Below are 22440 nucleotides of genomic sequence, written 5' to 3'. Positions count from 1 at the left end.
AATGCAAAATAAATATGCAACTCTGGTTAATTTATTTCCGGAAAAAAATCAAATAAGTAATGGTATTTATTAAAGGAAAATTGCTATTATTGACTTAAGCTAAAAACATTAAACACTAATATAGAGTTAGCCATCTCATTTATTCCAGAAGAAATTACCTAGAAATGCTAAGAAATTAAGGGTTTATTTTTGGAGATTGTGGTGGCTTGGAGCCATGTACCCCAGAAAAACATATTCTGAATCTGAACCATTCCTGTGGGTGTGAACCCTCTTAAATAGGACCTTTTGATGAAGCTATTTCAGTTTAGATATGGCCCAAATGAATCAGGGTGGTTTTAATTCTATTACTGAAGGCCTTTTAGGGAAGGCCACAGAGAGAGAAAGTAACAGAGAAGCCAGAAGCTGGAAGTGAATGAAAGCAAGAAGCCAGAAGAAGCTGCCATATGCATTGCCATGTGACAGAAAAACCAAGGACCAAGGTTCGCCAGCAGACAGTCCCAGAATGCTACAGTCTTCTGGGAGAAAGCATCACTTTGATGATACCTTGATCTTGGAGTTCTCCTAGCCTCAATACAGTGAGCCAATAAATTCCCATTATTTAAGCCAACCCACTGCATGCTATTTGCTTCAGCAACCAGGAAACTAAAACAGAGATGTTGACATTATAAAACACAGTAACCACTATTATCTATGAGTTAATCCATCTTTGATGAATGGATGTATTTGGGATAAGGGAGCAATCAGATTGCATCTTGAGTCTTCCTGGCTTAAAAGCAAATAACGCACCACTCCTAAATAACAACAAACGTCACAGTATTTTTCACATTTTACTCCAAACTGGACTCAATTTCCTCTGGCATGAAAGGCATTGACTCTATAATCTACTTCCATATTATTTCCTCCCATGTTCCCCAATTTTTTCAAGATTAAATTAATCTCCAAAAACACCCAAGAAGTGATGTGAGATGAACTGCAATCCATTTAGAAAATGTCTAATTTTCTTGCAGAATGTTAGATCACACATCAGAAGAGAGGAATTAATTTAAGAAAGATCATTTCTTCAGTTCCTGCTCTAAAAACAATAAAGAGCCAAAGGATAGGAGATCCTTAAAACAAATATTTTTTAGTAAGTTTAAAGCTGTCAGCAATGTATTATTGGGAGTTAGAAATTTACTGAAGGGCTGACTTCTAATATCCTGTATGTGATAATATTTGAAATTTTCTAATTCTTTTCCCACTGTTTTGGAAAATTAATAGACTCATAATACAGCAAAATTCCCAAGAACAAAAAATAATCTTAGTGGTTTCTCTTTCACTCTGGTGCTTTTTGCTATTTAAGAAAATTGATTTTAATATAACTGAGAAATTAACATTTACAGAATGTAGCTACTGAGCATGTATAATAATGGCTTTTCCTGAATGTTGTATTGGATCAAAGTTTCAATTCATTTGAAATCAATGAAGAAATCCTCAGGCACCTGGGTCTCTCTGAGTTATATTAGCTGTTGATCTCAGCACTAACACAATCTATTAAAAAGTGAGGGGTGTGCAGACTCGGTCATGGTATTTTTTTTAGGGGGAAAAAAACCTTGCACATTCAAGTTACTCATCAACATTCAGAAAACTAACTTAGCTTTTGATATCACTTTGATTTGTTCGCTAAAATAATAAAGATTAGTGAAGTTTTATAATTTAGTGAAGAAAAATAATGCAAACTCTCCTTCCCCTACAGTGGTTACCTAGAGAACACTTTAAAGTCAAAAGTACTACACTGGCAATAACTGATATTGAGTAGAAAAAATGAAGACTGTAGAGTAATTTGGAAATAGCTTGGCTTCCTCTCACTGAAGTAGTGTAAAATTTTCCTTTATCTTGTGTCACTTAATAAATCTTCCTTTCTGAAATTTTATAATCGTTCAGCCTTATTCTCCTCATTGCAGTAAGAATGAGATTGTCCCACCCCAAGAGGTAAATACACTTCCTACCGTGAAAATAAAATGTATGTGTAGGATGTAGTGGCCAAAGATGCAGAGTGAGGGGCAAGAGCAGGTCTAGGGAAAGAAAAGAGAGGCGCCTAAGGAGGTGCTCCCTCTTGGGGGCCAGCAAAATTGCTTCCCTTGCCTCACACCCGTTCCCTCCTTGGTGGGGGCTCTCTGGATGCCTTACTAAGGAGGGAGGATTACTAGATGGCCTTACAAGGGAATAAAGCAACACTATGGTTGTGGGAGTGCATGGTCTCCCTCTTCCTTTAGACTTTGAGCTGACTTAAGCTCCTAGACTATTTTGTCAAACATCTAGTGATAGTCCTAAGTGGAAGAGAGAGAATAAAATTGGGTCAGGAGGCCTGGCTCCATGCCAGGAAGTATGATGCCCTGTATTGTGCATGAAGAGGCAGGGCTGTTCTACTTTTTTGGGGCATATGCCTGTACACATTCCCTTCACCTAATCCCCAGGGAATATGTAGACTATACAATGACAGACGTGTACCTGGACTAGATATATATTTAAATGATGCCTTTATCAAAAAGCTGCACTAGTTTTTATCCTTGTATATTTTATACATTCACTTATACAAATGTGCACATTAGACACACACAAGCAGATGTGCCAGTACTTCATAGTACTGGGGTGGAGGGCAAGGAATTTTGGTATCAGTTTTTTCAAATCACAGAAACATGAAAGAATATACAGTTTAGACTCTATTAAGCATATCAAGTGAAATTTCAATTTTATTGTCAGTTGAATTTCATGTGCTATGAGTCATGTTCTAAAAACTGCTTTCCTTAAACAGAGCTTTTATTGGTTGGAAAACTTAATATCAGGTTAAATGGATACATGCTTATACTTTTGATAATTAAGTTAGCTTCATATTTACAAAACTGCTTTATAGTCATCAAAATGAAAAGTATTATATGAATTAATTGTCCTTAAACTTACATTTGTGGACCTATGAGGGACTCCAAATAGACAAGCTTCTAGAAAAGCACATTTTCTTTTATAGAACTTTAGTATCAATATCAGATATTCTGTAACATGGTTATTTAAAACATAATTTCTTTGAACTCACAATATGAGGATTTAACAGTATTGAAAAGAGCTCTGATTTACTTTATTTGCCTAATCCCTCAAATATTACATTTTTTTTGGAGAAGTAGCACTGGTGATTTTTGGTATGGGAGTCACCCTGGTTAGGATCTAAAGGTGACTGACACTGACATCCCCTCCTAACATAAATATTTTCTAAAAGAAAATGTCAAGAAATATGTTGATGAACATTTGCCCAGAGAGATTAGATGAAAGGAAAGAGAGCCACTACCCTCCACCATCTAGAAGGTGTCATTATCATGTTTGCATGGTTTTGATTCTATGGTTTACTATCAGTCCCTGCGTCCATTATAAGCCTAAGCTTAGGGCTCAGCTGTAAAAATGCTGCTCTGCAAGAGAAACCTGGCACATTCAAGTAGAAAGAGAATAGAAAGAAGAATGCTATACAAGAATGCAAAATAGAATTCCTCTCATCCAGTGATCCTCAAACCCTGATGGGCAGAAAGACCCTGGGGACTAGGTTCTCCTCCAATTCTAGATTTCCAGAACCTCCCCCATCCCAAAGGACCTTTCCTTGCTTTACTCTACTTGGTATGAAGAGCAATGTGGTTTTTAGTGAGAGACACAGAATTAGGAAGTATGCTTTTGTATTAAGAAATTATATTATATCAAATGCTACTATCTAAAAAACATATATTATATGCAATTATTAATTCATACCAGAAACAAGTATATAAATTTACCACATTAAACACATTAATATTGTAAAAGCTTCCAGACTATAACCAGGATCTTTGCCAAGCTTATTACAAGCATGTCTAGGATATCATTTACCTCCCTTTATTTTGGAATTTTAAAATTTAAAGTTGGAAAACACTGGAGTAGATAAGAGAAACAAAGATATTATTCTACAGAAGCTTTTAATTAAACAAAAGATTTTACCTGCTTTTGTTTAAATATTTGAAAACTCTAAAAATGTCCTGCTAGTGAAATACATGACTCTAACGCAGCCCTTATATAAAAAGACAGATTTCTTAGATCAACAATGAAGAATTACTGAAATAAAAATACTTTCCCTCCATCCACCATAATTTTCTAAGTTGAAAGAAAGACTTAATTAGTTCACTTGGTGAATACAACAAAATATTTCATGGTACATAATAAATTTGAGGAAGTATATATATAAATCTCTTCAATTTCTAACACAAAATGTTTCTGTTTCTTAGTTGCTAAAACAAATACCATACAATGGGTTGGCTTCATAAAAGGAATTTATTGGCCCACCATTTTAGAGGCTAGAAGACTTTCTGCTCCCTGGGGGGTGGTATCTTCTGGCTGGCTGGTAATCTTTGGGGTTCCTTTACTTTTCCATCACATGACAATGCACATAGTGGTGTCTTCTTTTTCTTCCGGGTTCTGTTGACTTCCAGCTCCTGGCTGTTCACCCTGTTCCCCAGGGCTTCTCTTTCTGTCTAACTCTCATTCTGCTTTTAAGGGACTCCAGTATTCCATATTAAAGCCCAGCCTGACTCATCTGGGCTACACTGTAACTGAAGTAACATCTTGAAGACATCTTATTTACATAGGTCCACACCCACAAGAATGTGGACATAGACCAAAAATATATCCCAGCGGGGGTCTACAATTCAATCCACTTCTGTCTCCTCCTGGATCCCAAAAAGACATGTTCTTCCAATATGCAGAATACATTCATCCCATCACATCAACCCCCAAACCTTAAGCCACATTAGAGCAAAGCTAAGTCCAAAGTCTTATCAAAATCAGTAATGGGTATGGTCTGCCCTAGGGCAAAATTCCTGTCTGAAGGGATGGTGAAACCTAGAAAACAAGTTATCTGCTTCCAATACACAATGGAGGGACAGGCATAGGATAAATATTCCCATTCCAGAAGGGAGAACTGGAAGGAAAACAGGGGTCACAGGTTGCAAACAAGTCTAAAACCCAGCAGGGAAAACTCCATTAGATTTCAAGGTCTGAGAGTCATCTATGGATTGTTTTGTCCTCCAGGCCTGCCCCACCCTTCAAAGTACTTGTGATGGGCCATGCTCTCCAAAAACACTGGGGTCTAGGCCCCAACCTCCTGGAGCATCAGGATGGCAGCACTCTCCGTTAACAATGGGAAACATGGCTTGCCCCTGCCAAGCCTCCAAGTGCAGGGATGGATCCTCCCAACCCCCCTTCCACACACATGGGTGGCCTGCTCTCTTGAGCAGAGGAGATTTTATTTGGTCCAGATCTCTGCTTCAAGGGTTCTGCCCTTGAAGTCATTCTTCCTTCAACTAGTCCCTTTTCTTTCTCTTTCAGTCTGGGCTGGCAGTGGTTCTGCTCATACAAATTTTACAAAAATCTTGTTGGCTTTGTGTGGAGTTCCAAGAGTTCCAAATCAGCAGACAGTAGAATCTTCCACAGATTCTTCTTGGATAACTGCATTTCCAGTTCTGACTTCCACTGAAGTGGCTGACTGAATCCATCATCAACCACACATAAAGGGTCGTTCAGTAAAATCATTACATGCAGCTCTGTCCTCTGGGGACTCACTTCCCAAAAGTTTAGGGATGTCCCTGATAGAGCTGCTTCTGGCCCTAGTCTCAGAGCACACATCTGGATAGGCCAAGAATTTTCCAAATTATTAGTTGCTAGTTTCCTTGTGCTAAGAGTGTAATATTCAGTTTATCCCCATTTCCTCTCTCATTTCACTATAACTTCAAGGAGAATGTTCTGTCTTCCATCCAACATGAGAACTCAATTTTGCCAAGTCCTCTGTCACTTTATAACAAGGATCACCTTTCTTCTAATTTCCAACAACACAGCTAATTCCTTCTATGTCCTTTCCAGAAGAACCTTTAACATTCACATTTCTACCAACATTCTGTTCAGGACCAATTATGTATTCTCTAAGATAATACAAACTTTATCTACATTTTCACTCATTTTTGAGCCCTGATAATTTTTCTAGCCTCTACCCATTACCCAATTCCAAAGCGGTTTCCAAATTTTTAGATATTTGCAATAGCAGCACCCATTTCTGGGTACCAAAATCTGTTTGTTTCCTAGTTACTAAAACAAATACCATGTAATGGGTTGGCTTAACAATAGGAATTTACTGGTTTATGGTTTCAGAGGCTGCCTCCCAGGGGGGTATCTTCTGGCTGGCCAAAAATCTTTGGGGTCCCCTGGCTTTTCCATTACATGGCAATGCACATGGTGGTGTCTTCTTTCTTTTCTGGGTTCTGCTGACTTACAGCTTCTGGCTATTCTCCATGGCTTCTCTCTCAGTCTGACTTTCACTCTGATTATAAAGGACTCCAGTAGTCTGGATTAAAGTCTAACTTGATTTATTTGGGTCACAAATGGTCCATACCCATAAGAATGTGGACTAAGACAAACAACATGTCCTAACTGGAGCACACAATTCAATCTACCACACAAAGCCATTAAAAGAAACTTTTAAATAAAAATAAATGTTGCTCTTTAAAATATAAAATTTGATAAGGTCAGTTATATTACTGTATTTAAATTATATAGTCTATTATAATCTAGTGATAGAACATATTGAAGACATTTTCTTGCTCTGTTTTAATAATGTAAGGTTAGCTAACATTTGGTTCAATGTTATGACTTTTATTTATTCTATGGAAGATTTTAATATTATCTAATTATTTGGTTGGGTTATTACTGAATAAATTCTGTAAGCATCTGAAATTGTTAAAAATGTATTGGTTTTTATTTAAAAGACTTTTCTAAAAGATATGAAAGGAAAAATAAATGCTATGAAAAAGATCCATACCTGATTTTTAAGTAATCAATGATAGCATTGGCTTGTTTTACATCAAAGATATGCCATTTCTCATTGTTTTCTGAGTGGGGTGGTCCTATTTCAGCCATAACTTCTCCAAGCCATTTTATGCTGTCTTCTAAGGACATATGCAGTGCTGAAATAAAAATCCAAGGGAATACTAATTAAGCTTTATTTTGATGATAGATGATTTCAGAACAAAATAATCCAAGATGTCCTTAATGTGCAAAAATTTACTTTATTCAGGATTTTGCTATTGTTTCTTCATGAAATAATTAATAATTTCATTTTGTGTAAAAGAATAAGAGCTGACAAACCCAATAATTGTAAATTACTATAACACTACACAAATGTCTGAAGAGTTTTTGTTTTCAAGATGCAAAAAAAAAAAAAAAAAAAAATCAAAATCTATCTAAAGATTACTTTAAAATGGAAAGGAAATTTATTCCTATCTTAAAATAAGACCATACATGAAAATGACAAAAAAGAACTTGGTTGGCTTAGTTGGTGAGCAGGGCCTGAACAGTAGATTTAGTTACTATAGACAGCAGAGCTGAACTCAGTGCTGAAAATATAAATGAATGGAGGTGAACAATACCTGGCTTTAGCTGATTGTCACTATGTGCAAATCTGGGCCTGAAGAATTTCAACAGAAGCCTGAAATATGGACTTTTACATTAAATGTCAAGATTGTTTTCTCTTTTCCACAGTTATAGTCTGTAAGGGATTTCTCAAATGTATGCTCAGTGGTGATGGTGAGAACCAGATGTAAGTGCAAAAAAACTTCACTACTATTTCCAAAATAAACAACTCAATGATTCTAGCGTGTTCTCTTCCAGCTAAAATAAACAAACAAAAATCCCCAAACCTATCATTTTTTTTGCATTTTTTCCCATTAAGAAAGAAGTAATTAAATGTTAAAAACTAGAAACATTTTTTTTAAATAATGTCTATAATAAAATTATTAACTCCCATCTTATTTTCCTGTTTATTCATATTATATTCTTTTTAACTTGTGGCAGGCAAAATAATCATTTACAATCCAAGCACTCCCCAAGAGGATGAATCCAGGTAACTGAAGTGTCCAGAGAGTCCTTTGCTGACAATGATGGGCCTGTGGACCTAAAACTGAAGAGCAGATTGCTCTGCGTAGGACCTAGGGGAGGAAGGAAAGGTTGGGGCTGGGATCTGTGAGCAAGAGATGGGGTACTGAAAAGACTCTAGAGAAGATGAAGTTGGAGTGGCTGTTTGGCCGAAAGGCAAGACTGACTGTAAGGATATGTCAGTTAGGGACCTGCATTAGGGCTTTTGGAGGGATTTCATGTTCAATGTGAAACCTACCCACCTGGGTCCCAACCAAACCTCTGTCTCTCTTATGAAACCATCACTAAACTTTCTACTTCTTACTAATGGAATGCATTTTCTTTGGGAGGAATGAAGAGAAGTTATGAGAACATAAGCTTATTACCTGGACCCAGCCCCCCTTTAAAGGGTTATATAGCTACTCTTTCTGGTATATAAGGACTATACCACAAACACAAAAATTAATAAAATTATAAAAAAGCAATTTAAAGTTTTAGAAAGACACTATATAGACTAACTTGTAAACTGTTTAGTCTATATTATTTTCTACTGGTAGGAATTAGAAAGAAGCATAAAGCTATATCACAATTAAAACCCAGGTTAATAAATTACAATTGGTCCATTTCTCATAGCCTCCCTCCAGATAGTCAGAACACTGAATTATAGCTGGATGACTAGGCTTTCTTAAATCATTCAAAGGAGAGCTCTATTATTGTTGCACATTTCTCTTCCATGATAAACTTCTTTTGAAAATAGTGAGAGTATCTTCAGAAATGAAAACTCTATTGCATAAAAGGAATTCATAAATGAATGGATTAAAAATCTGAAAGAATCCTTTTATTAATCAAGCAGCATTAATTAGAGATGCAGAGAAAAAGTAATTCTTAGATAATTGATTATAATTCTAGATGAATTATACTAATCAAAAGTACATTTATATGACTATTTCTTTATGTTGAAATATGACTAACTCTTTAAAAATGTTTTTCTCTGTCTAATGTCTTTCTATAGATAATGACTTTGAAAACTAGGGAAGTTATCATTTCACTTATCTAACTGAAATATTTGATCTTTTAAAAATCACATTTAGTAATGTGATTAAAATATGAAAGACTGAACCACTTAAATTGTAAAGGCTGTTAGAAATAAAATTTATCCTTGAAAATTTAGGGTAATGTAAGAACACACTAGACTTGTAATTAGTTGGAAGACTTAGGATAATACCTTAGAACTGCTGCTTACTAGCTAGGTGACTTGAGTCTCATTTTCCTTATTTGTAAAATGAAAATAATACCCATTTTCAAAATTATAGTGCTGCTGTGAGCATCAAACATGAAATGCATGTGAAAGTCTTAGTAAACTGAAAAATATACACATGCTAGTATAATACATGTGTATGTCCTTTCTAGAATTCAGCCCAGCACCAGGTATATTTGGAGTAGTAGTTAGGGGAAAGGCTGTTAAGCCCGACTCCCTGGGGTTGACCCAGTGTGACTTCAAGGAATTATTTAACAAATTCCCTGAATATCATTTTTTTCTCATATGTAAAATGCTATAATAATAATGGAATTATCTCATAAGATTGTGTTTAAATTCAATACAATATTTGTAAAGTGATTGACATAATGCCTGGCAGAAGGTAAGCTTCCATAAATATAATAATTATTATTGTTGTTAATATTATTGTTATTCCTATTAGGGGTGGGGGAAACCCAATTCAGCATGACAGGAACTACTTAGTAAAAGCATTCCAGGGCTACATACTCAAATTCAAGTTATGTAGAAGGGAGTCAGTCTAGGCCCCATGGACCTGGAGAGAGGCCAATAGTCAGCCTCTCTAACACCTACAGCTTGTCCATGGTCAGGCCCTAGAAAAATTAGATCCCACAATATATACTGCACGATAACTCTAAAAATTCTATGCTCCTCAATCCTTTAGTTTGAGCCAATTTAACTACAGATGAGTTGTCTGCAGAATGCCTTATAAAATGTTGCACAAATTTGGGGCATGGATCAGAAACCGAGTTAATAGAAAATGCAGTTCCCACAATAGACTTTTATTAATAACATTCAACCACACCACGGTTAAAAGCCCAGACTGTGTTCTTCATGCTTTTTCTATTGATATGTTCCTTGATAGGAATGCTGACTAGGAGGTAATCAGGACTCTACTACCACTTAGTTTAAGGGTAAACATACTTTATGTTTTCCCTTGGCACACTTGGCTAAAATTACATTCTTTCCTGATGATGACTATAACATTAAGTTTAAAAGGTTTGAGGGGATTTATTTTTTCCTCAAGAAAGGAAAAGTTAGATCTCCTGATTTTTTTCTGGTTAGCTTCTATACACGTACTTTCACTCTCTCATAGTTTATGAGTTAGCTGGGTGGATGCTATTCAAGTTTTTAAAATTCATATTTGAACTGGTATCAATAATATAGAGTTTCACCTAGAAGAAATATTCTTCACTTAGTTATAAGTTGTGGAAAAAATTTAAAATGGAACTTAGTATGTGAGATCCACAACAATTTTTACTTTCCTTTATTCTGTTTCTAGTTTGTGCATACTCAGCTCATAGACTGCAAAGTTTAAGACTGTCCATACCATATACTCTTTTAAAAAGTAATTTTTGCATAATTGATATGGTTTAAAATATACATAAAGATATATTTTGAAAAACTTCCTCAAACTCCTCTTTCCCATATCCCCAGTTCCCACCACCCATCTCCTCCACAGGTAATTTTTATTAGTTTTTTTTCTGAATTCTTCCAGTTTTTGTTTTGATTATATATCAAACAAAAGATATGTAAATTCTTATTTTTCTCTTTTATAAACAATGGCACACAATTCTGCACCTTGCTTTAGTTATATAACAATATACCGCCTACATTTTCTGAAATAATACATAGAAAGCTTCCTCATTCTTTCAGTTTTACAGCTGCATAATATTCCAGTTTAGATGTGGGCCAATCCCTACTGATAAATTTTTAATATTAGAATAGTTTTAGATTTATAGAAAAGCAGCAAGAATATTACAGAGTTCCTATACCCCTTCCCCCAGTTTCTCCTTTGTTAACCTTAATATGATGTATTTCTGACAACTACTTAACCAATATGGATACATTATTATCATCTGAAGTCCATACTTCATTTGGATTTCTTTAGTTTCCATCTAATATCCTTCTTCTGTTTGAGGATCCCACTCTACATGTAGTCATTGTATCTCCTTGGGCCCCTCCAGACAGGGGCTCAGACTTCCTTGTTTTTCATGCCCTTAAAAATTTTGAGAAGAATTGGTCAGATAAACTTCCGTTTAGGTTTGTCTGATATTTTTCTCATGGTTAGACAGAAGTTATGAATTTTAGGAGGAAGACCCCAGGGCCATTCTCATTACATTATATCAGGAGTATATGCTAGTAACATGGTTATCACTAATGATGTTGACCTTGAGCATCTGAATCTTTGCCAGGTTTCTCCACCATACATTTGCTGTTTTCCCCCCTTTCAATACTGTACTGTTTCAAAAGAAGTCACTATGCACATTCCACACTGAAGAGGTAGGGAGTTATGATTCACCTCCTTGAGGATGAAGTATTGACATAAATTATCTAGCATATTCTATATGAAAGATGTGTTTATTCTTTCCCATTTAATTACTTATCCAATAATTAATTCATATCAGTATGAACTTGTGGATCTTTATTTTATACTCTGAGTTACAATCCAATCAGGTTATTTTGTTGCTCATGTTGTTCCAACTTTAGACATTTTAAGTTGGCTCCTGTATCCCTTTGACATACTCTCATCATTTTGTTTTTGAGCACTTATTTTCTGGCATTACAAGATGCTCCAGACTCATCTTTTATATTTACTGCTCCAGTCCTAGAATCAGTCATTTCTCTAACAAGCCCTGATTCCTTTTATTGGAGAATGGAATTATAAACCAAGATCTGGGTGCTAGCTATGCTATTGCGATGCCATTGCTTCCAGGTCCTCTCAGCAGACAGATCTAAGAAATATCACATATACCAACCTATCTAGATATACGTATTAATAACTATTTCTCTCTATATAAATCTGTATCTATATTAGCCTAAATATTATTTCATACTGGTATCTCTGATGTTTCTAATCTTTTGCTTTTACAAACATTTCTGCAACTGATAACTTTACACATATATCAGGGTACATGTATGTAAATGTATATGCAGGATAAATTCTCACAGTGGAACTGCTCTGTCAAAGGGACAATACATTTGTAAATTTGATAGCTATCTGTTAATCTACACTCCACAGGATGGTGTTCAATCTATATTTCCAATGCAACATGAGCACTGCTTTCTTACATCTTTGACAATTGAGAATGCTTGTCATATGTAACAAATAACATTTCAATGTTAGCATTTGTCTTACTGTTGTTAAGGTTTAGCTTTTCACTTGTTTAAGAGCCTTTTGTATGTCACTGATCATATCCTTGGTGTACTTTTCTATTTCATTATTGGTCTTTTCCTTCTTGGTTTCTGCATGCTCTTTTTATATTACGGAGTTGTCTGAGATGCAATAATTTCTCCCAGTTTCTTCTTTTGGCATTTTTTCTTTGCAGAAATTATATATAATTACATATAATATATAATAATTATATATAATTATATATTTTTTATTTGCAGAAATTATATATATATAATTTCACACACACACACACACACATTTATCAATCTTTTTCTTTATGGTTTCAGAATTTTGATATGTAATTATAAAGATCTTCCCCATCAAAGATTGCAAAGAAATTAATCCATGTTTTCCCCTAGTATTTTTATACCTCACTTATTTTACATTTAAATGTTTGATCTATTTGGAATGTATTCTTGTTTATGCACAGAGAGAGGTTTGGATCCAATTTTATTCTATTTTCCAGATGGACATCCAGTTGCCCCAACATTAATTATTGTATAGGGCATATTTCACCACAGATTTGAGACATCATCTTTATCATATACTGAATTCCAGTGATTGTCTATTTCTAGACTTTCTGTTCTGTTCCTTTGGTCTGCCTGTCTAGAATCCACTGTATTCAATATTCACTACAGAGTTAAATATTTACAATTTTATATTACTAGTACTACTACTAAAATATGTATGGTTTACAAAACTTTTTACAAAAAGTTTTCTGGCTGTTTGTATTTGTTTACTTTTCTGTATTTTAGAATCAGCTGGCTAGTAACCCACCCCTAGGCATTTCATATATATAATTTCATATATATATATGTATATATAGTATTTTATTGGGAAATTAATATTACACATTAACTTAAGAAGACTTAGCTCCTTTATGATATTGAGTCTAAGAATGTTGTTTGTTTTTTACAATTGTTGAAAACTTCCTTTATGTCCTTTAGTATTGTTTTGAAGTTTTCTTCATATAGGACTTGAACATTTCCTTTTAAAATTTATTCCTATGTAGTCTCTCTTTTTCACTGTTAGTGCATATATAACTTTTATTTCATTAAGCCTTTTATCTGTGTTTTTATGCTTAAATTTTTTTCAAAAATTATCACATAGTGAAATTGACTTTTCCTTTCAATGTACAGTTCTATGAATTTATACACATGTATAAATTCATGTAACCACCAACACAATCAGGATACAGAACATTCCATAAACCCAAAAAACTCCCCCATTTTATAGACATGTCCTCTCCCCACCCCAACTCCTGGCAACCACTGATTTGTTTTCCATCCCTATAGTTGTTGCTTCTTTTGGAGAATGTCATAAAAATATAACCATATAGTATGTAACCTTTTGAGAATGGCTTCTTTAGCTTAACATAATGCTACTGAGATTCATCCAAATTGTTGAGTGTATCAAGGTTTATTCATTTTTATAGCTGGACACATCAGAGCCCGTTTACAAATTCACCTGTTGAGGAACATTTGGGTTGTTTTCAGTTTGGAGCAATTATGAATGGAGCCTTCATATAAAGGTTTTTGTGTGAATGTATGTTTTCCTTTCTCTAGGGTAAATACCCAGGAGTGAGTGCTGGGTCATATAACTTCATAAGAAACCGCCAAACTATTTTCCAGAGTAGCTATGCTAATTTGCATCACTATAAGCAATGTATTTATTTGAATTCTAGTTTCTTTTCATCTTTTTTAGCATTCGGTATTGTCACTATTTTTTATTTAGCCATTCAAATAAGTGTGTGGTGATATAGCTGTTTAGATTTGCAGTTGCCTAATGATTAAGTGGTTGAACAGCTTTTCATGTACTTATTTGCCATTCTTATGTCCTCTTTGGTAAAGTGTCTGTTCAAATTTTTTGTCCATTTTTTTTTTTAAACTTTTACTTTGGAAGAGTTTTAGATTTACAGAAAAGTTGTAAAAATAGTATAAAGAGTTCCCATATATCCCAAACATAGTTTCCCCTATTGTTAACATCTTACATTACTATAGAACATTTATCACAACTAATAAATCAATAATGGCATATTATAATGAACTAAAGTCCATAATTCATTTGATTTCCCTAGTTTTTACCTAATACCTTCTTCTGTTCCAGGATTCCATCCAGTATGCCACACTATATTTACTCTTCATGTCTCCCAAGGCTCCCTTAGGCTTTGTTTCTCAGAAATCCTTGTTTTTTTATGAACTTGCAGAGTACTGGTCAGCTATTTATAGAATGTTCCTCGACTTGGGTTTGTCTGATGTTTTTGTCATGGTTAGACAGGGGTTATGGGTTGGGGGGCTTTGCCCACTTTTAATAGGATTGCTTGATTTCTTATTGTTGAGTTTTGGAGTTCTTTATATCCTACGGGCACAAGTCCTTTGTCAAATACGTGATTTGCAAATATTTTCTCCCTCTCTGTAGATTGTCTATTCATTCTTTTAACACAGAGCAAAAGTTTTTTTTTTTTTAATTCAGTTTTATTGAGATATATTCACATACCACACAATCATCCATGATGTACACTCAACTGTTCACGGTATCATCTTATAGTTGTGCATTCATCACCTCAATCTATTTTTGAACATTTTCCTTACACCAGAAAGAATCAGAATCAGAATAAAAAATAAAAATAAAAAAAGAACACCCAAATCCCCCCACAATCCCACCTATTTTTCATTTAGGTTTTGTCTCCATTTTTCTACTCATCCATCCATACACTGGATAAAGAGAATGAGATCCACAGGGTTTTCACAATCACAATGTCACCCCTTGTAAGCTATTGTTATACAATTGTCTTCAAGAGTCAAGACTACTGGTTTGGAGTTTGGTAGTTTCAGGTATTTACTTCTAGCTATTCCAATATATTAAAACCTAAAAAGTGTTATCTATACAGTGCCTAAGAATGTCCACCAGAGTGACCTCTCTACTCCCTTTGAAATCGCTCAGCCACTTAAGTTTTATTTCGTTTCATTTAGCATCCCCCTTTTGGTCAAGAAGATGTTCTCAATCCCATGATGCCGGGTCCAGATTCATCTCTGGGAGTCATATTCTGCGTTTCCAGGAAGATTTACACCCCTGGGAGTCAGGTCCCACATAGGCGGGAGGGCAGCGAGATCACCCGCCAAGGTGGCTTAGTCAGAGACAGAGGGCCACATCTGAGCAACCAAGAGGCACTCAGGCGGAGACTCTTAGGCACAATTATAAGCAGGTTTAGCCTCTCCTTGCAGCAACAAGCTTCATAGGGGCCAGCCCCAAGACAGAGGGCTCAGCACATCAAGCCGTCAGTCCCCAATGTTTGTGAGAACATCAGCAACAATCCAGGTGAGGAAGTTCAACACCTGCATTGTTCCCCAGCTCTTCAGGGAGGCCCCGAATACATATTTTTATTCTCCACTCAAATTAGTTTAGGATGTATTGCTATTTCATTGTAATCTATATAGACCTACCATAGCTCACTTACTATTTGAAGTTCCATGTAATTGTAGTGTTTGAACAACCTGACTGTAGAAGTTACATTGTTTAGAAAATGTAGATCCTACACCAAATAAACATCTCTTCCCTTGGTCTCACATGGAAGTTTAAGTTTGAACACAGTCAGTTTCAACCTTTACCCTTTAGCCTGATTAGAGCAAAAGTTTTAAAATTTCATAAAGCTCAACTTATCAACTTTTTCTTTTATTGATCATGTTTTTGGTGTCATGTCTAAGAACTTCTTGTGTAACTCCAGGTCACAAAGATTTTCTCCTATGTTTTCTTCTAAAAGTTTTATACTTTTGTATTTCTATCTATAATCAAATTTGAGTTAATTTTTGCACTGGGTGTGACATTTACTTTGAAGCTCATTTTTTTCCCAGTATGGATGATCAATTGTTCCAACAAGATTTGCTGAAAAGTCTACCCTGTTCCATTGAACTGGCTTTGTGTGTTTGTCAAAATCAAATGGACGTATTTATGTGAGCTTATTTCTGGACTATCCATTCTGCTCCACTGATCTATATGTCCATCCCTTCACCAATACCATACTGTCTTTATTACTGTTGATTTATAGTGAGTCTTAAAATTGGTGATTTGAGTTCTCCAACTCTATTCTTAGTTTTCAAAATTATTTTAGCTATTCTAGGTCCTTGGTCTCTCCATGTACTTTAAAAATTAATTTGTCTATATCTAGAAAAATACTGCCAAGATTTTGATTGCCTTAAATCTGTAGATCAGTATGAGAAAACTTGTCATCTTTACCATGAACTCAGTATGTCTCTCTACTTATTTAGGTCTTCTTTCACTTCTTTCATCAGCATTTTGTAGTTTTCAGCATACAGATCCCATACATAATTTGTTAGATTTATATTTAAATACTTTTTTGGAGCCATCATAAATGGTATTATTCTTTGAAAATTTTGGTTTCCAGTGTATATTGCTAGTATATTGAAATACAATTGATTTTTGCATGTTGGCCTTATTCCTGAAACCTTGCCAAATTCACTTCTTAGTTCTAGGATTTTATTTTTTTGATTTTGTGGAATTTTCTATGTAGACAATCATGTTGCTTGAAAATAAGGGACACCTCCAATTAGCATGACTTTTATTTCTCTTTCTTATCTTTTGCCCTGGCTAAGACTTCTAATACTACATTGAATAGGAGTGATGAGAGCAGACATTCTTTCCCTGATTCCAATCTTAGGGGAAAAGCATTTGATCTTTCACAAGTATGTATGGTGGTAGCTATAGGTTTTTTGAAGACCTTTATTAGGTTAAGGAAGATCCCTTCTTTTCCTAGGTTTCTGAGAGTTTTTTTTTTTTTTTTTAAATCATGAATGTATTTTGCCAAATGCTTTCTCTGCATCTATTAATATGATCATGTGGTTTATCTTCTTTAGACTATTATGGTGGATTGGCTTGACAGATTTTCAAATATTGAACCAGCCTTGCATTTCTGGGATAAATTCCAATTAGTCATGTGCATTATTCTTTTTATATATTGCTTGATTCAACTAAATAATATTTTCTTGAGAATTTTTGTCTTTGTTTATGAGGGATATTGGTCTATAGTTCTTTTCTATTTTTCTTTTCTCTGTTTTTGTTTGTTTGTTTGATTACTTTCTTTGTTAGGTTTTGGTATCAATTTAATACTACCTCATCAAATGAGTTAGGAAGTGTTCCCTTCTCTACTACTTCTGAAAGAGAATATGTAGCACTGTTATTAACTTTTGGTAGAATTCGCCAGTGAAAGCATATGGACCTGGAGATTTTTTCCCAGAAGTTTTAAGCTACAAATTCAATTTCTTTAATAGTTGTAGGACTTTTGGTTTATTTATTTTATTGACTTTTGGTAGTTTGTGGTTTTTAAGGAAATGGTCCATTTCCTCTAAGTTTTCTAATTTATGTGCATAAGTAATATTCATTAATATCCTTTTAATGTCTGCAGGTTCTGTAGTAATATCCTATTTTTAATTCCTGACAATCTGTGTCTTCTCTCTTTTTTTCTTTATCAATTTTGCTTCATGTTTATCAATTTTATTGATTCTTTCAAAGATCCAGCTTTTGATTTCATTGATTTTCTCTATCGGTTTTCAGTTTTGAATTTCATTGATTTCTGTTCTTACTTTATTACTTTCTTCCTTCTGTTTGATTTTTATTTTGCTCTTCCTTTATTGGTTTCATAAGGTCTACTAATTTCTTAAGGTGGCTTACACAAGAGAAATTAATTGTCTCACAGTTCTGGAGGCTATAACTCCAAAATTAAGGTTTTGGCTGGGCCATGCTCCTTCTGAAACCTGTAGGGAAGAATCCTTCCTTGCCTCTTCTAGCTTTTGGTGGTTTGCTGGCAATCCTTGGTGTTCCTTGGCTTGTAGATGCATCACGCCAATCTCGGCCTCTGTCTTCACGTGGCCACATTCCTTCTGCGTCTGGGCATTCTCCCTGTGTGTCTCTTGTCTTCACATGACTTTGTCCTCTCTGTGTATATGTGTCTGGGTCTCTCTCCTACTTCTTATAAGAACACCAGTCATATAAGATTAAGAGCCCACCCTACTCCAGAATGACTTCATCTTAATTTAACTAATTATAGCTGCAATGACTCTAGTTCTAAATAAAGTCACATTCTGAGGCATGGGGTCTTAGGACTTCAACAGATCTTTTGAAGGGGATACAATTCAACCCATAATATAATGTGTAAATTTAGATGACTGACTTGAAACATTTTTGTTTTCTAATATGAGAATTTAGTGCTATAAGTTTCTAGTTCTTAGCACTAATTTAGCTGATCTCACAAATTTTCATGTTAGATTTTCACTTTAATTTAGATAAAAATATTTTCTAATTTCTCTTGAAGCCTCCATTTTGATCTATCATTACACGTAAGTATGTTGTTTAATTTCCAAGTATTTGGAAAGTTTCTCAACATATTTCTGTTATTAATTTCTAGTGTATCTCATTATAGTCAAAGAACATACATTGTATGATTACAATTCTTTTAAATTGTATTATACCCCACAATACAATCTATCTTGTTCAATGTTCCATGTTCATGGAAAGAATAGTTTGTTGTTTTGAGGTGGACTGTTCTATAAATTTCAATTAGATCCAGGTGACTGATGGTGTTTTTCTTTGGTTTTAACCTGTTTGTGGTTTTACTAGTGTTCCAGTTTGCCAAAGCTGCCATTATGCAAAATACCAGAAATGGACTGGCTTTTATAAAGGGGATTTATTAGGTTACAAATTTACAGTTCCAAGGCCATAAAAATGTCCAAACTAAGGCATCAACAAGAGGATACCTCTACTGAAGAAAGGTAGGTGTCTGGAACACCCTTGTCAGCTGGGAAGGCATGTGTCTGGTGTCCGCTGATTCTTTGCTCCTGCGTTCTGGTTTCAAAATGGCTTTCTCCAAAATGTCTCTGGGTTCTGTCTCATCTTTTCTCTCTCAGCCACTGTGCATCTTTAGTTTTTCTCCCAGGGTGTTTCTCTCCAAGCCTAAGGGTCCTCTTTCAGTTTCTCCAGGACAAACTCTGGGCTTCATCTCTTAGCTTAGCATCTCCAAATGACTTTCTGTCTGCATCCCAAAGCATCTGTGTCGTTTCTCTCCAAAAAGTCTCTCTCAATCTCTGAGCTCCTTCTTTCCATTAGCTCTCTTAAAGGACTCAAGTGACTAATGAATACCTACCTGAATGGGCAGGGTCACACCTCCATGGAAATGACCTTATGAAAAGGTCTCACCTACAACTGGGTGGGCCACATCTCCATGGAAACAACCTAATCAAAAGGTCCCATCCTAATCAAAAGACTAATAAGTCTGCCCCCACAAGATTGCATTAAAGAACATGGCTTTTGTGGGGGACATAACAAATTCAAACCAGCACAACTAGCTTCTTGAATTTGAAGGTTTATGTCTTACCAAATTTTGGAAGTTTTCACCCATTATTACATAAAATGTTTTAACAGCATTGTACTCTTTCTCCAGTTGTTTTGGGACTTGGATTACATGTGTGCTAGAACTTAGTTATCCTTTACATAGATCACTGAGGCTTTGTTCATTTTTTTCCCCAATCTTTTTTTTTTTTTTCCTCTATTGGTCAGATTTCATAATTTCCATCACTCCATCTTAAAGTTCACTGAGTTTTCCTCCATCCTCTCCATTCTCCTACTGAGTCAATCCATTGGGCTTTAATTTTGGTTCTTGTGCATTTCAGTTCTAAAATTTATGTTTGTTTCTTGTTCATACCTCCTTTTCTTTTGATGATTCTTTATATCTTAATATTTGTTTCAAGAGTATTTGTGACTGTTTATTTGAGAAGTTTTATAATAGTTAATAGAAGGTTTTGTCAGATGAACTCAACATCTGTGTCATCTTATTGTTGGCATCTACGATTGTTACTTACCATGCAGGTTAAGATTTGGGTGATTCCTTGTTTACTAAGTAATTTTGGTGATGTTAGCTGGGGAAATGTTTAGGAACTCTAAGATTCTCAAAATATTTATGTTCTAAGAAAAAAAAAATCCTAACATCTCTCTTTTTGATAATTTGTGAAGAATACATTGTTTGGAAGAACATAGTTTAACAATGGAAACAATATATTATTTATTAGGTTTCATAATAATAAAAAATTCATTCTTAAGGATGGTGTTGGAAAAGACTGATTTCTCAAGTCTAGCTACCTAAAACTTCTGGTTTTCTTTTAGCTTTATATCATGTTCCCCATGTGCAATGTTAATTAATATCACATAATTCTTTCATTGTAAAGTGTAATTTTGTGCATCATTTTCTCCTATTGGTACAGTTATTTTTAATATGACATTCCCATATCTCAACAAAACAAAAAATGGAATTTTCCCTTTTGCATAAAAGGAAAAAAAAAAAGGTGTCTTCTCCTTACATAAGAAAACTATGAATACATTTTTTAAAAATAGCACTACATGTCCTTGCCCTTGAAAGGGGTGGTCAGGAGCCAGAATGAGGAGGCAGAGGTCACCAAGATTTTAAATTAAGTTAACATATCTTTGACAAACTAATTATTACGAGAAATTTAACGTTGTTAAATATTATTTGAGGATTTATAACTCAGTAAAGATGTGAACTGTATCTTTGTCATATTCAGGAAAAAACATAATTTTCATTTGAAGGAATTACAATTAGGAAGTGCAGCTTAAGAACATTACTTTAGATGGTAGAATAAATTTCATTTTCTTAAAAAAAGAAAAAAATAAGGTACTTACTTCTCAGATTATGTAGTAACATATGTAGCAAAGTCATAAATTTTGAATACTGAATAACAGAAAATTCCATTTCTCTAGCCCACAAAAATCCAGATACATAATAATCAAGTAGAATGGCTTCCTTTAAACAAGTTTGAAGACTTTTGAAATTTAAAAACTCTTCCAGCTTTCTGTAGCAAAAGGAAAAATCCAGATATTAAAATCAGACCAAATATTGAATAGCTCCTTTTCAAAGAATTTTTAGAACTTAGGTTTTTTAAATGGAAATTCCATAATGCCTATAATCTAAATTTGTCCATCATTATATCAAAATCCATAAGTCCAAAATGATATGAGAGATAGAGAAGGGGGGTGAGAGGGAGAGAGAGAGAGGGAGGGAGACAGAGAGAGAGAAAGCAAAAGCAAACTTACAGAGCATCACTGGAAGAGACTATTTTACCAATTCCTTAGTTTGAAGTTTAATAATTAACTGGATGATGGAAAGCTCTCATTTAGGAAGAATGCCAACAAATAAATTTAGAAGGAATGAGAGAATTGGCAAATCACCATTTTGTAAGAAATAATGAAATAATGATTCCAGGAGGAATCAATGGATGTGAAAATCATTAAAGATTGACAAGGAAGTGCTTATTTGTACTGAGCCAAAGTATGACATCCTGATAACTTCTGTCAGAAAAACTGTCAAAGATTTTGAAATGGGCAAAAGAGATTACTGAGTGACTTGCTCCTGGAGGTCTGGGGTTGACTTATGGACCCTCCAGAGATTATCTGATTTGGTAGGGTAGAGTTTTTATTTATTTATTTTTTATTGATTAGGCTATTTTACAACTCTGTAGGTAAAGAAATTAAGTTGAATAAAACTCCTAATGCAAATGAAAATATAAGTAAATATTATTCGTTTGAGATCAGAAATCTCTGTAAGTCAAATACTCATTTCAAGTGGCTTTAGCTACATGTTGGTTTCTTCATCAATGAATATGCTGAATAAAACCTTGGACACAAGTTTCTGCTTTATCTATATTGCTTCTGGCAATCAGCTCCATATTTTGTGGTTTGTACTTTCAACATTATCCTAGTTTTGAAAAAGAGGGAACCGGCATTTCCTTGTCGATTATACATGATTTCTGAGTTGGGGGGTGAGGGTAGGAGTGGCTAGCAACTTTATGGTATCATTTTCAAAAAAGTAAGTCCTTGTATTCATAATATTGAAATAAATTATATGATCAGAGTACAGTGGCTTAAACAAGTTTGGGATCAAATAAAGCTGATATTGTATTTGACTCTCCAATATCCATTTCATCCATAAGGTGTACTTCAACTCCAAAAGTGAGTTCTGATTATT

The 22440-nt window shown here is 34.6% G+C and overlaps 1 protein-coding gene across 1 annotated transcript in view; it reads right to left on the bottom strand.

The window, feature by feature from the left end:
- CABCOCO1 (ciliary associated calcium binding coiled-coil 1) overlaps nt 1–22440 on the bottom strand; it is a 154788-nt gene that overhangs the window by 114061 nt on the left and 18287 nt on the right. Inside the window, exons 3-4 of the mRNA XM_037805293.1 lie at nt 21099–21268; nt 6854–6998 (exon numbers count right to left, since the gene is read on the bottom strand). Of these exons, the coding sequence (XP_037661221.1) occupies nt 6854–6998; nt 21099–21268 (315 nt within the window). The remainder of the gene's footprint in view (nt 1–6853; nt 6999–21098; nt 21269–22440) is intronic.

Source organism: Choloepus didactylus, chromosome 15 (genome assembly GCF_015220235.1).
Source record: "Choloepus didactylus isolate mChoDid1 chromosome 15, mChoDid1.pri, whole genome shotgun sequence".
NCBI lineage: Eukaryota > Metazoa > Chordata > Mammalia > Pilosa > Megalonychidae > Choloepus > Choloepus didactylus.
Note: the sequence above shows the minus strand (reverse complement) of the source record. Positions and strands in the feature narration are given on the sequence as shown.